General features: G+C 42.3%; 2 protein-coding genes across 4 annotated transcripts; both read left to right on the top strand.

Moving 5' to 3' along the window:
- Positions 1–2,931: 2,931 nt before the first annotated feature.
- On the top strand, positions 2,932–8,019 carry LOC115754309 (acyl-CoA-binding domain-containing protein 1-like). Of its 3 annotated transcripts, none has more exons than XM_048282513.1 (7): positions 2,932–3,054; positions 3,213–3,770; positions 5,466–5,571; positions 5,668–5,768; positions 6,066–6,157; positions 7,262–7,359; positions 7,601–8,019. In XM_048282513.1, the coding sequence occupies exons 2-7, from the start codon at positions 3,256–3,258 to the stop codon at positions 7,778–7,780; spliced, it is 1,092 nt and encodes a 363-aa protein (XP_048138470.1). In that variant the 5' UTR covers positions 2,932–3,054; positions 3,213–3,255; the 3' UTR covers positions 7,781–8,019. The 3 variants fall into 3 exon arrangements, with proteins under 3 accessions (XP_048138470.1, XP_030549146.1, XP_048138471.1); XM_048282514.1 differs by having other exon boundaries at positions 3,030–3,110; XM_030693286.2 differs by having other exon boundaries at positions 3,006–3,770.
- A 1,532-nt stretch (positions 8,020–9,551) lies between these two features.
- LOC115754322 (45 kDa calcium-binding protein) lies at positions 9,552–11,650 on the top strand. The gene is made up of 6 exons (XM_030693311.2): positions 9,552–10,171; positions 10,417–10,519; positions 10,629–10,694; positions 10,827–10,982; positions 11,115–11,211; positions 11,349–11,650. The coding sequence occupies exons 1-6, from the start codon at positions 9,688–9,690 to the stop codon at positions 11,466–11,468; spliced, it is 1,026 nt and encodes a 341-aa protein (XP_030549171.2). The 5' UTR covers positions 9,552–9,687; the 3' UTR covers positions 11,469–11,650.
- The last annotated feature ends 1,116 nt before the right edge of the window (positions 11,651–12,766 follow it).

Here is a 12,766-nt window from a genome sequence, read left to right as displayed (position 1 = left end):
CCTGGCCATAATTAGAGGACTCCTCCTTTTTGTGCGAAATCATATGCTGCTATATCACGGTTCACGTTTAGGAAGGATTTCTCATTTTTTTTCGTAACATGGAGTCTCAAATGACAATCTTACCACGAATGTCTATCAGACCTGATCATGAGTCTAACAACTTGTTGGGCCCGTCGAAAAAATAATATGGACAAACAAGTTTTACAGCACAAAATCAAGCCAGCCTGTACAAAAAAAAGACTTCGTAGCGAAATACATAAGTTTCTTCCCCCTCCCCGACCTTCCGGTGTCATCCATCTTGATGTATAACTGTGGAAATCCTGACTCCCACGTAATGCATAAAACATAGGTCGAGGTTGCAAGAAGAAAATGATCCTGCTGGATCATTGTAGCCGCACGCCGCCATCGGCCCAAAAAAAAAAAAAACGAACAGTAGGTTTAGAAAGCCCTAGTAAAGGGCCAAGCTGCTAAAGTAGCTAAAGTGGTGATAAATATCGACAATATCTTCTTTTTAAGGAGAGTCCATATGTACTCGGATACTGGTGAAAAAAGTTAATCCAATTGTAGTCTTTTTATGAATCGTTTCGCTCGCAACGATTATCGAGTGTCTATGTCATCAAAACGAGATCCGAATTGCATATGTGCTACAATGCGGAAAGAGAATCGAAGGATACCATTGAATTTGATTCGATGAATTCGGTACATCCATTAAAATGAATCCGGATCGCGAAAATTCGCGGGCATTGCGGGAATCCCACTGGCCAAATTCCACGGGGACAAGGTCACCAAGCGATTTCTCTCCCAAAGGAGTTGTCCCTACTGAAAATTAGCAGCGATTGGCTGGTTTTGGCTTTACGAAAGAAGAGTCCGAATCATTCACTTTGCTGCATCCGCATCCGTGGGTTCGATCTTTAGATCATGAGAGGAAGCTTCTGTCAGGTTGCAAGGGATGAACCAAATCTCGATCCGACGATCCAGTCGGCGTAGCGACATCAAAGAGAAAGCAGCTCTTGATTTGCTGGTCGGAGCGTCCACTTTTTCTGTCGGCCGTTAGGTGCTAAATCTAAGTGAAAAATCTTGGTTTTTCCCAACAACCATTCTTAACCCCGTAGCCTTTGGAATGCCTTCATTGCACGCCGCGACCGTCGCTGTTGAACACGACCAGATCACGTCATTCCTCCCTCCATGCGTGTGAATTGTGATTTGCATACAAATCATCAAGATTGGGGTTGTAAGCTCACCTGGTTTCTCTCTTGAGTGTTAGTTGCACCAAGAATGCGACGCATCAGTGCGTTAAGGGTTATAGCTATACGGACCCAGTTGAACGAGAACGGAGAGTGATAGCCGGGGCATGAGGGCCTGAACAAGGAGGTGCTTCTAGCAGACTTCTAAGACGGCAAAAGGTGCGTAAATAAACCAAACTGTAAAGGGTGCATGAATGAACCGAACTGTGGATCAAACAAAGGGAGAATGATTTTGAGACTCGTGGTTTTTTGTGGCACAGATTAAGATAGTTTCAATAGCGAGAATTCTTTTTTGTGGTCTCTTTTACAAGCCGCGAGACCACCAATTGAATATTCAAGTAATAACTAATGAGGGACAATTAAGGAAGGAAATTATCCGATTCGTCCTAAACTTATTTATACGGATATCGGTTCAATCCTAAACTTTTCAATTTTGTCAATCTAATCCTATTATTTTGCGTGAAATTCTAATACGATCCTTTTGACCACTTTTCGCTTGAAATCATTGATATGGCGATGTGTCACCTAGGATGGCCAAGAAATACTAGATCGTCATGGCTGAGATTTCCGGCAAAAAAAAAAAAAAAAAAAGACTGGAATGACTACATTGAAATATTGTATAAAGGCTTAGGAATAAATTGAATAAATTGAAATATTTAGGACCGAATTAACATCCATACAATAAGTTTAAGACTGGCGGGACAATTTTTACCTCGAGTAAGGAATTAAATTCAATAGTATGGGGAATTTATCGTGGCCATGAGAGGAAAAGACTAGGCCAAATGTCAAGGGGTCCACTTGGAAAGCTAGGTCTCGAAATTAATGCCTTTCTTTTTCTATGGTCGAATTGACATTACATATAGAGGAAAATATTCGTACCGAAGATAACTGAAATTGTCTAGGCCTTTTAGAGGAATGAAAGGAGTGTCTCAACTAAAAATAGGACCCGTGTTCTCAAGCCGAGAGCCATTGCTAGCTGGGATTGATTTTCCTGCCCATTTCTTCACCAAGTAAATCGGTCTCTTGTTCGATGATTAGTTTAAAGACGTGCGCACATTAACACGATGCTTTAAGTTTGGGCCAACTATTCAGGGTAGTCATGTCTCACTACATCGGTCGAGCATGGTGACAAAGAATGGCTCATGTCGGGACCTTGGTCTCTCTGAATCGGTCATCCAACCGCAATAATCCACCTCTTCTTTTCAAAAATTCATGCGTTATTTGATAGGAAATGACGGTACAAAGCGTCACACGACCCATGAATCGAGAGCGCGGAAACGGCCCCGCAAAATGTTTCGATTCGGCACGTAACTCGCTGGTCTAGCGAAGGTGAAAAGAAGATCACTTTGAGAAGATGATGAGCAACTGAAGGCTCCGATGATGAACGAATTTGGAAAATTGCAATGACTGGATTGATTACTATCGGGGTGACCGAATTATAAGGTTGTAGGAAAAGACGAGTGTTTTTTCAACCGAGATATAAAGTGGCTTCTCGATCATGGGCCGTTGATCGATGCAAATTAAACAGATGGTGGGCCAACATCATTGTATTGTCATCTCTCTCAATGTTTCGAGAAGTTTGAGGAGGTTTTGTGAACCGCTGGCCCTACAACCCGAGAGCGACGACGACCCGGCCCGACCCGAGTCAGCAACCTCACGCAGACAGTAAGGCCGGGTTCCGTGAAGCAGGCGATTTCCCTTTCGCAGCGCGTGCCGCACGTGGAGTCGTAAAAATCGCCACCCCAAACAAACAAACAAAATCCCAGACGGACTCACCGGCCACCGTCCCACTCCGCTGTCATTCTCTTCGGTGCTCTCTCTCTCTCTCTTCCTCTCTCCAAATCCCCAAAATTTCAGGGTTTTGCGGTTTGTTCTCACCTCCGATGATCCACGCGAGCTAGGGTTGTGATTCCTCTCGCTCGGCGCCCGAAACGCCATCTCGTACCGGCCGTTTCTCTTCCTCTCCAGGGTTCCGATCGCACCGTGCAGTTCGGCCGAGATCGGTGCACCCATGGGCGGCGACTGGCAACCCCTCCTGCAATCGGTCTTCATCGGCCTGATCTTCTCTTACCTCCTCGCCAAGCTGATCTCCTTGCTCTTCACCTTCAAAGACGAAGGCCTCGCCGTCGTCCGCACCTCCGCCGCGCAGTCGGCGAAGTCGGACTCGGGAGTTAGAGATGCCGCTGAATCCGCCGGCGCTGACGGTTCCGGCGAGTCGCGCGACACGGATTCGGTGGTGGCCGAGCACGGTAGCGTGAGGAATGAGAGCGCGGCGGGGACTGAGGATGACGATGATGGCGGCGGTGGGGGAAGCGATAGCGATTGGGAGGGAGTGGAGAGCACGGAGTTGGACGAGGTATTCAGCGCCGCGACGGCATTCGTGGCGGCGGCCGCGGCCGATCGCCTTTCCCAGAGAGTGGCGAATGATGTTCAGTTGCAGCTATATGGATTGTATAAGATTGCGACCGAAGGGCCATGCACCGCGCCGCAGCCATCCGCGTTGAAAATGACTGCGAGGGCTAAGTGGTAGGTTTTGTCCATCCGTGGTTTTATGTTCTTGCCTTCCAGGTTATTTTGATCAAGTTAATCGATTTAGGGAAACATCACCGTGATTTTGTTAGAAAGAGAAAAAAAAAAAGTGGTACTTTTGATGTAGAGTTAGTGATATTGCAACAGGCTTTAGTCTATTTCCGGAACTTCTCAGTGTTAATGTTGTAGGTGCTATATCACAGTCCATTATGAGAAGAAACTGCAGGTGGTTCATTGAGGTGCTGATGTAGAGTAGTTCTATATCTGTTTAGATGTTGCTCTTTATTGAGTCTAAGGGAATACATCATTGTTCCCTTCAGATTTGCAGATGATTATGTACTATCTGTATAGTTACTCAAGAGAACGACAGTGTGTAGATGCTTGAGAAGTGGGATCAACAGTGTGTAGATGCTTGAGAAGTAGTATGCAAGGGTTGTATTGGAAGGGCCTAGGAATTCCACCTGCTTAAACGGTGTGGTGCATTGAAGTGGGCTTCTTTAATAAGATTATGAGCTGAACCTTGTGAGCTACTACTTTTACTGCAAAAAGAAAAACAAATTCTACCTTTCTTCCCTGTACTTCAACTACTTTTTCTGATCAAGACCTTCTACTTTTAAATTTTTCTTGTCAAACCTTCTAATTACATAAAATGTATGTTCAAGCCTCTCCCATACGAAATTCAGCCAAATTCAGCTTAGGATGATGTCGGAGTGTGATGAAGATTAGATATTACCTATGTGACCGCCCATCGTGGGTCGTGGGCAGTGAATTGATTGAATTTCTTTACTTTGCTTTTTTTTTTTATGCTCCCACTAATCCATCATCAACATTAAGTGTCCACTTAAGCAATATTTTAATTCATGTCTCGTTTTGGCATTTTCTGACAAATGGATTCAGCTAGATTTTGTGTCTAAGGGATTGAACATTTTATTTAAGTAGAACGACTCAATTAGAGAAATTGAAAGGGCAAGGATTTGATTAGTAAAACTGTGAAAGTGCAAGGACGAAAAGTAGTAGCTTCAAAAAAAAAAAAAAAAAAAGAAACAAGTCCCGTCATACCAATTACCCAATGAAGTTGGCCATATGGATCCTCTGGGGATTGCGCTTTGTTTGTTTCAATTCTTCAATGAGAACTAAATATTCCTGATTTTTCCATTTACTGGATCTCCGCCTTTCATGTGCTTTTAGATCTCCGCTCCTATTTAGTTTGTAGTTCCATCAAGGAATATGGATGTTCTATTTAGAGCTTCTGAATGACGCCGATGTTGCATGTTCATGCCTACTTAAAGGAGGATTTCTTGTCATGTACTCAATTAGGATAACTCCAACCCAAGTCTTAGCTCCTCATGACTGCCCACAGAACCAACAGAGCAACTTCACCTCTCATACTTTCATTACGTGGACATGTCATTGCTTCATTCCTAGCTTTTCTTGCCATGGCAAGATTTGTTGTGGAGGATCACTGTGGTGGTCAGCCGTCAGTTCATATTATGCCGTGTATTTGTGGAGGACCAACTTTTGTTTATGGAAAGGTGTTATTGAGGATGACATGGTAGCCGAGAAGTTTTACCAAAATGCTCTATTGTTTTAACAGATGGTGTTAGCATGGCTTGTTTTTACCTCAAACCACTATATTTGAAACGAAGTGAAGTTTTACTCTAACTGAGAGATTTATATTGGGGGATGGTTCAGGCAAGCATGGAATAAATTGGGTGCAATGCCACCTGAAGAAGCAATGCAGAAGTACATCGACATTGTTACTGAGCTGTATCCTTCTTGGATTGCTGGCTCAAGTATGGTGAGATCTATTCCTTTCAAGTCCAGCTCGCTGGTATTTTAAGATTTTGTGAATCTCCATTTGAGTAGGTCCTATTTTTTGTGCTTGAATCCGTAGAAGAGCAAAGGAAGTCATGGTGATGCACCTAGTGCAGAGACCAAAGGACCGATGGGGCCAGTTTTTAGCACATTTGTGCACGAGGAATCTGGATCTGAGTCGTAAGTTCCTTGTATTGCTATTCTAGGTTGCCTGTTCCTTTAAAGATTAGTCTCCCTTAACTGTCTTTGACATTACAGATCGTCTGTATAGTGTACATTGTACTTTCTCCGCCTGCATGTTGGGCTATAGGGCTATCTATCATCTCGTATATGTTGTCAATCGCTGCCGAAGAAGTTTGTTGAGCTAGGTTTAGTAAATGAAAGTTGGAAACAGACTCCAATAGAGTAGAGATGCGTGAGAGGTTGTATTTTGTGTGAAAGATTTTGCACTTATAACCGATCTGTGTCCCGTTTCAGGAAACTTGATGCTATACATGCTTTTGCCAGAGAAGGCGAAATAGATAATTTGCTTAAATGCATTGAAGGTGGTGTTTCGGTTAATGTGAAAGGTACTTACATCACTCTTGCAATCTTTATTCTGATGACAAGTGCTTGAAATCTTCTATTGGCATATTATATTTTGTCAAGGTACTTACGTTACTCTTGCAGTTTTGGTATTTTGAGCTCATTGGCTTGCCTTTAGCCTAAATCTTGGCTTGATGAGGTCTTTGAAAATTGATGATTGGGAGAAGAAGGGGTGGTTGGGTTGTTTGTTTTTCTTTTTTTTGGGTTTTTTTTTTTTTTTGGGGGGGGTGGGGTTTGTGTAATATGCAATTTTTGTTATACAATATCTGCATATGTGAGCAGGTGGAATTGTGGTAAGGACTCAGCTTATTGCTTTTGAGTCTTTTGTGTTATTTTATTTAACATCAGAAGAGAGTAAAGTGCATTTTTGAGTTACCAAGTATAACCGGAGTTCATTTTGCTTGTTGTAGCTTTTTAAGCCTCTAATATAGGGTTTTCATAGCGGGGGGAAAAAAAAAAGAAAAGAGAAACATTTTGTGGTGTGATGCTTTGTATAAGCAACATCATAGTTTGGAGATGGCAGCGACATTTGTGGTGACCAGCCTTTCTGGCAGTTCTTATTTTACAGCTAGAAGATATGCATTTGTTATCTTTCAACATCTGCTCGAGTGAAGGATTTTAAGTTGCTAGGAAGCAGCTAACCAAGAATGTCGTGTAAACAATATGATCCGACGGTAGAATAAAGTTAAGCTATTACACTGAATAATTTTGATTCAACATATGCTGTCTGCTGGGTGTTGTCTTGTGACTCTTTGACAAACATTCATCATCATTATTTGTTTACTGCATATGGGACATCAAGGCAGAAACACGGTTTGGATTTGTGAACTGCCGTCGATTCTTGGTTTTCGCTTAAAGTTGAAAATTTGGTGATGTGTCATTGTATCTCTTGGTCAAGGCTCTCAATTTGTCAAGCAAAGGGAAGTGCCGCGTTTCATATGGCCTTTTCACTCTAGATGTAGAACATTATACCTGCTCAATTGGGGAAAAGTGCCGTCATATGCTTCATTTAGCTGAGATAGGAGTAAAAAGGAGTATTGGTGTTATGCATTTTTTCACCCTTTGAGGACAGTGTGACATTAGTGCAGATAGTGAAGGTAGGACCCCCCTTCATTGGGCTGTTGATCGTGGTCATGCAAAGGTCGTGGAACTGCTTGTCAGCAAGGATGCTGATGTAAATGCAAAGGTATTGTATTTATGTATGCCTGCAGATATGCTATCCTGTTGCAGTCTTTTAGGAATGCCTACAAGAGAAGAAAACAGATATTTGATGGAAAGTAGAACTTCGTTGTCATAATAAATTTAGTATCGGTCAAGTATACTATGTTAAAAGGAACCCCGCTGATGATGTGCATTTACTCTGGCATGGAATGTGGAGTTCTCTCAATGTTGAGATTTAGGTACTTTTTTTGTCCTGTGTGTGGCAGGATGATGAGGGCCAAACTCCGTTGCATTATGCCGTTGTATGTGACAGAGAAGGAATTGCTGAATTCCTTGTGAAGCAAAATGCAAGCACGGATGTAAAGGACAATGATGGCAACACCGCTCATGATGTTTGCGAGTCAGATTGGCCATGGATGCGATCTGCTGCGAAGCATGCGGTCTAATTGCAGTTCTAATTCAGTTCTTCCTTGTAGGGCCACGAAATGCTCATCTAAACCGCTGCTTCATGTACATATGGCTATATAGACTTATCTCCTCGTTCGTTCCTTTTAATGTTCCAGTCAGCATTGTACATGAATATCGGGGGCGCTATTTGTTAGTCCTTAGTCCTGTTGCGTATGCATTATCGATCGGAATGCTCGTTGAATCTTGTTAAAGAAAACGTTTATGGAAGGCATTAATCGAAGATCCGATGGAAGGGGCCTTGTGTTTCTGGGATGAAATTTTTGCCCCATCTTGATAGTTCCCCTCAAGGAATGCATCTTCTTTGGGGGGGTGGTGGGTTGGTTGTGTGTGGGCGTGTGGGTGGGGGTGTGGGTGGGTGGGGGGGACCGGGCAAGGAACACTCGTATAAGCCCAGCTCTGCCCCTTGCCATATCGTCAAATATTTAGTGGCGGCTGAGTTCATGGTCCATGCACCATTGCTTGGAACTCCTATTTGAGTTACTTTTTAATTTTTATTTGATCACTCACAACTTAGTTGTGTAGAAATTTAACTAAAGTTGATAATATCATGCATGAGTTGGTGATGAGATAATTATCAAAAAAGTTCTAAATCTATTATAGTTGTATTAATTCAGGTTTTTTTTTTGCCTATTGAGTTTTTAATTTTTTGCAATTATGTCAATTTAGTCTATTTTTACTGGTAAACGATGATGTGGAAAATTATTAATACTATTTTATTATTTTTTGAATTTGTATTGATTTTTTGTGTCTTTTTTTCTTTTTCTTTTTTTGGTTTAGGGCGACGGCCACCGGCGAGGGCAGCCTAGTTCTAGATGGGCGAAGGCTCACAATCTCTTGCCCAACTGTGAATGAGTGCCGCGACCCTCGTCGCTCACAGTTGGATGAGAGTAGGATGAGGGCTCGCGGGCCCTCGCTCAATGATCGGTGGCCTCTTCGCTCCTAACCAAAAAAAAAAAAAAGGCAGAAAAAACTAATAAAAAATCATCATGTTAGTGCAAGCGGCACTGAGTTAGCATCGAGGATTGAATTAGCAAAAAAAAAATTTAGGATTGAATTAGTGTAATTATAATATGTTTAGGACTTTTTTGATAATTTTCTCAATTGGCGATTTTCATGAGAATTGACAAGTTGCTAGAAAAGATGGTTATTGAAATGAGTTAATGTCCGTTAAACTATTCAAATAAAAGCTGATGATTTTGACTAATTTTAATAACGTTCATAATTTGAATCAAGAGTTGTTTACCGATATAAAAGTTTGATAACTTGAATAGAGAGTTTGTAATTCAAACTTTGATGTTGATGAGTGACTTAAATAAGAGTGGACTAATATTGAATAAAGTTTGGTGAGTAATTCGAATGAAGTTGATGACTCGGTTAAGGAGATGATAATTAATTCAATACTCGAAGAATAATAGGTAATTCATTCGAGTTACGGATGGTAATTTCGTATTAGAATTGATAAGTTTAATGGTTTGGTAAGCTACCCCGATAAAATTAAAAATTTAGCGAAACCGTATGTAATTTCCAATTAATCAAGTTATAGGACCAAGTAATTCACGTTAATCTTTTCAAGTTAGCGACACTATTTAGCTTGTCAATATTTATCTGAAATTTTTCATTACCAAAAGAAAAAATCTTTTTCTAACGATGAAAAATCATAGAATCCTCCCATAAAAATGCGAGAGCTTTGAGCATAAGAAAAAATACATTTTATTTTGCTATTATTCCCATACTTCTCTTCTCTGCCCCTCACCCCTAACCGTCATTAACCGTCTTTCCCGCCCATGCCTCCTCTGCCTCTTCCCTCCCGTCATTGCATCCTCTCTCTCTCTCTCTCTCTGCGCGCCTGGAACTCCCCCGCCCCACCTCCCTCAAGCATCGGAAAATGGCAAAGGCGGTGGTTTATGCCCTTGCCACCGCCGCCTTGATCGCCTTCATAATCTTCTCCTCGATGGGCCAGAAGGGCCGCGACCACCTCGGCTCGAATCGCCGCCTAGGCATCAAATTGCCCCTCCCGAATTTCGACCCTCTCGTGACTGAATTGGAGAGAAGGGGAGAAGGGAAACGGGAGGAGCGAGAAAACCCTCCGGCGAGCACAGGAGCCGGTTCTCCGAACGGCGTGGACGAGTATTTGACGAACGAGGGCAAGCTGAACATGACCTTGAGGCTATTGTTCTTGTTCCCGTTGTTGGACAACGCGCCAAAGGACGGGACGGTCAGCTTCGACGAGCTCGAGGCGTGGAACATGGGGCAAGCGCACGACCGGCTGAGCTATCAGGCGCAGAAGGAGTTGGCGTTTTTCGACAAGGATGGAGATGGGGGTATTTCCTTTAGGGAGTACCTTCCTCAGTTCTCAGATGAAGACATAGGTGACTTCATGGACAATATAAATCGGTCTAATTTTCTCAATTCATGCTATGATCAAAGTTGGTTCCATTTAATTGTCAAAAATACAGAGGGAGGGGATCTTTTAAGTAACAGGGTTTATTTAAATGTTTGCCGCATAAACTTCTCGTTAGCCCACAAAGAATTAGCAGAATCAATGACAAAGAATTGTTTACGAACGATGAGATGTTGCGATGATCAAGAAGTGACACGAGGAGTTTTTCAACAGATAGAAATGGATTGGCGCACGGTGAAGCCGGGTGGTGGAAGGAGCGATTCCTCAATGCCGATGTCGACCAAAACGGAACCCTTGGCTTCAATGAGTTCATGGAGTATATTTCTATTGCTTCCGCATTTGTTTGTTGTGTTTTTTTTTTTTTTCCGTCCAAAATTAGAAGAAAGCCATTCTGATCCGAGGGGGATATCGACATTTTGTTGCAGTTTCTTGCATCCCGAAGATAGTAACAACACAGAAATCCAGAAATGGCTTCTCGGGCAAAAACTGAAGTAAGGCATGATCCATGATCATAACTTCAAGTACCTTATCAGTAACTAATGCAAGCACGTTGTGAGAAGATCATGTCCTTATTCGGTGAACTTGTTTTCTTCCTTTTGCTTGATTTGATTCTATGCTTTCAGGCGAATTGACTACAATGGTGATGGTAAACTCAACCTCGACGAGTTCACGGATCACGTCTATGATATCTACAAGAACTATGCTGAATTCGAAGTCCATGGCAGTCATGTGCCCACACCTGAACAGAAATTCACCGATCTCGATGTGAACGGCAATAAGTATGCGTAGTGCATCGTCGTCCGGTTTGCTTTCTGTTACTGCTTATTTTAATGCACATGATTAAACCGCCGAGCCCACGAAGAGATTCACAGCCAATATCTGCTGATGCTCTTACTGACCTCAACATGCAGACTCCTGGAAGTTGAGGAAATGATACCAATGCTCCAATATATGAATCCTGGAGAGTTATCTCATGCTAAATATTACACTGCTTTTTTGATCCGCCAGGTTAGTAGAAGCTCATTCTTATGATTAAGATCGGAAATGTAGTTGTCGGAACGGAACATTATGTGACATTATATCTTTAAACGACATCTGATGGCTTTACCGGCATTAGACATATCCTTGCGCTGTGTTGTTTTCAGGCCGATGACAACAAAGATGGCCAGTTAAGCCTCGAGGAGATGCTTAATCATGAGTATATGTTCTACACCTCGCTCTTTGAGGAGGATGAGGAGGACGACGAACTCCACGATGAACTCTGAAAATGGATCGCCATCACTCCGTGAATCCCGGATTGTCCTGCCAAGAGAGCAGTGGCGGAATCTTTGTTCAAAGAACTTCCATGAGGAGGAAAATGCGAGAAGGGGAAGAGGGAAAGCTTTTTGAGAGCAAAATTAGAACTTTAGCACAAACAGATGTTCTCTCAGTTCCTAAAATTTCCGGTACGAACTGCAAATTTTTGAACGGACCAGTCATCTAATGAGATTTTTTGACAGATTAACTTAGGAGTTACTTCGTCAACCTTTTTAGGTATTAGCGTATGTACCATTTAGGGTTGTTACAACCTTTAAGATCCTAGAGTGTCATCGATATGAAGGCGGCTTCCCGAAAATGACAGGGGAAATATCTATATAAAACCTTCTAGTGGTCTACCTTTCATTTCCCAGGAGAAGTAGATTTGTGCTTCTTAATCCAAAGAAGGTGCTGAAACCAGGCGATACGCCGCTTATGAACAGCGAAAGCAAAAGGCACAAGTCACAAGCTTAGCATACATTTCCGAAATATACGCCACATCCAAACCTCATCATTAATCACAAAGTAAACAAAATCGAAATTCGCCTCTTTAGGTTTCTTTAGGAGCTTGGTCCAATGGAGGAAAGTCCTAACCGAAGACCATGTCGAACCGAAGCCATAAATTTCTGTGTTTTTCGACAGATGGGTCCGTTCTATAGGGTTAGGAGATTCATTTTAAATCGTGCTAAAAGATGGTCGATATGCAATAACTAAAGGTCGATACGAGAAGGCTCGGCTCTCTTTCCTCTGATTTCCTCGGCAGATAAAAGTCGAAAAAGAGAAACTCTTCGGATGCAAATTAGCCCCCCACCTCCTCTTAAATGTGAGAAATTTTGGCTGAGGAAATCAGCAAGAAGACACGGTTGGTATTGACATGCTCTTGAGGTAGTTCTTTTGATTCGTCTTGAGGTAGTTCATGGAATGTGCTTGCCCTACTTTTTCAGTGACATGACTTCCACCATGTAGCAGGAAGTGGAGTAGGCTCAATCCCTTCATTTTGCTTCTCCTTTTTCGTTTGGTCAATCTGAACTTTTCTGTTCAGATTCATTCAAGTTTTCTTCTTCTTCTACCGAGAAACTGATGACAGGGGAAAAGTAAACGATTGGGTTTGGAAGATAGTGCATTGATCAGGTGAAGGATCACACACTTGCCAAAGAATTCCAAAATGAATAGGACTCACCACTTTCACCAGTCGTCCCTTTCAACTCATGCCACCCAAATCCACAAAAGGACATGTGGGATGGCACCTACCAACTATTGGATCTGA

This window comes from Rhodamnia argentea, chromosome 7 (genome assembly GCF_020921035.1).
Source record: "Rhodamnia argentea isolate NSW1041297 chromosome 7, ASM2092103v1, whole genome shotgun sequence".
Lineage (NCBI taxonomy): Eukaryota > Viridiplantae > Streptophyta > Magnoliopsida > Myrtales > Myrtaceae > Rhodamnia > Rhodamnia argentea.
This window is presented reverse-complemented; position numbering and strand designations above follow the sequence as displayed.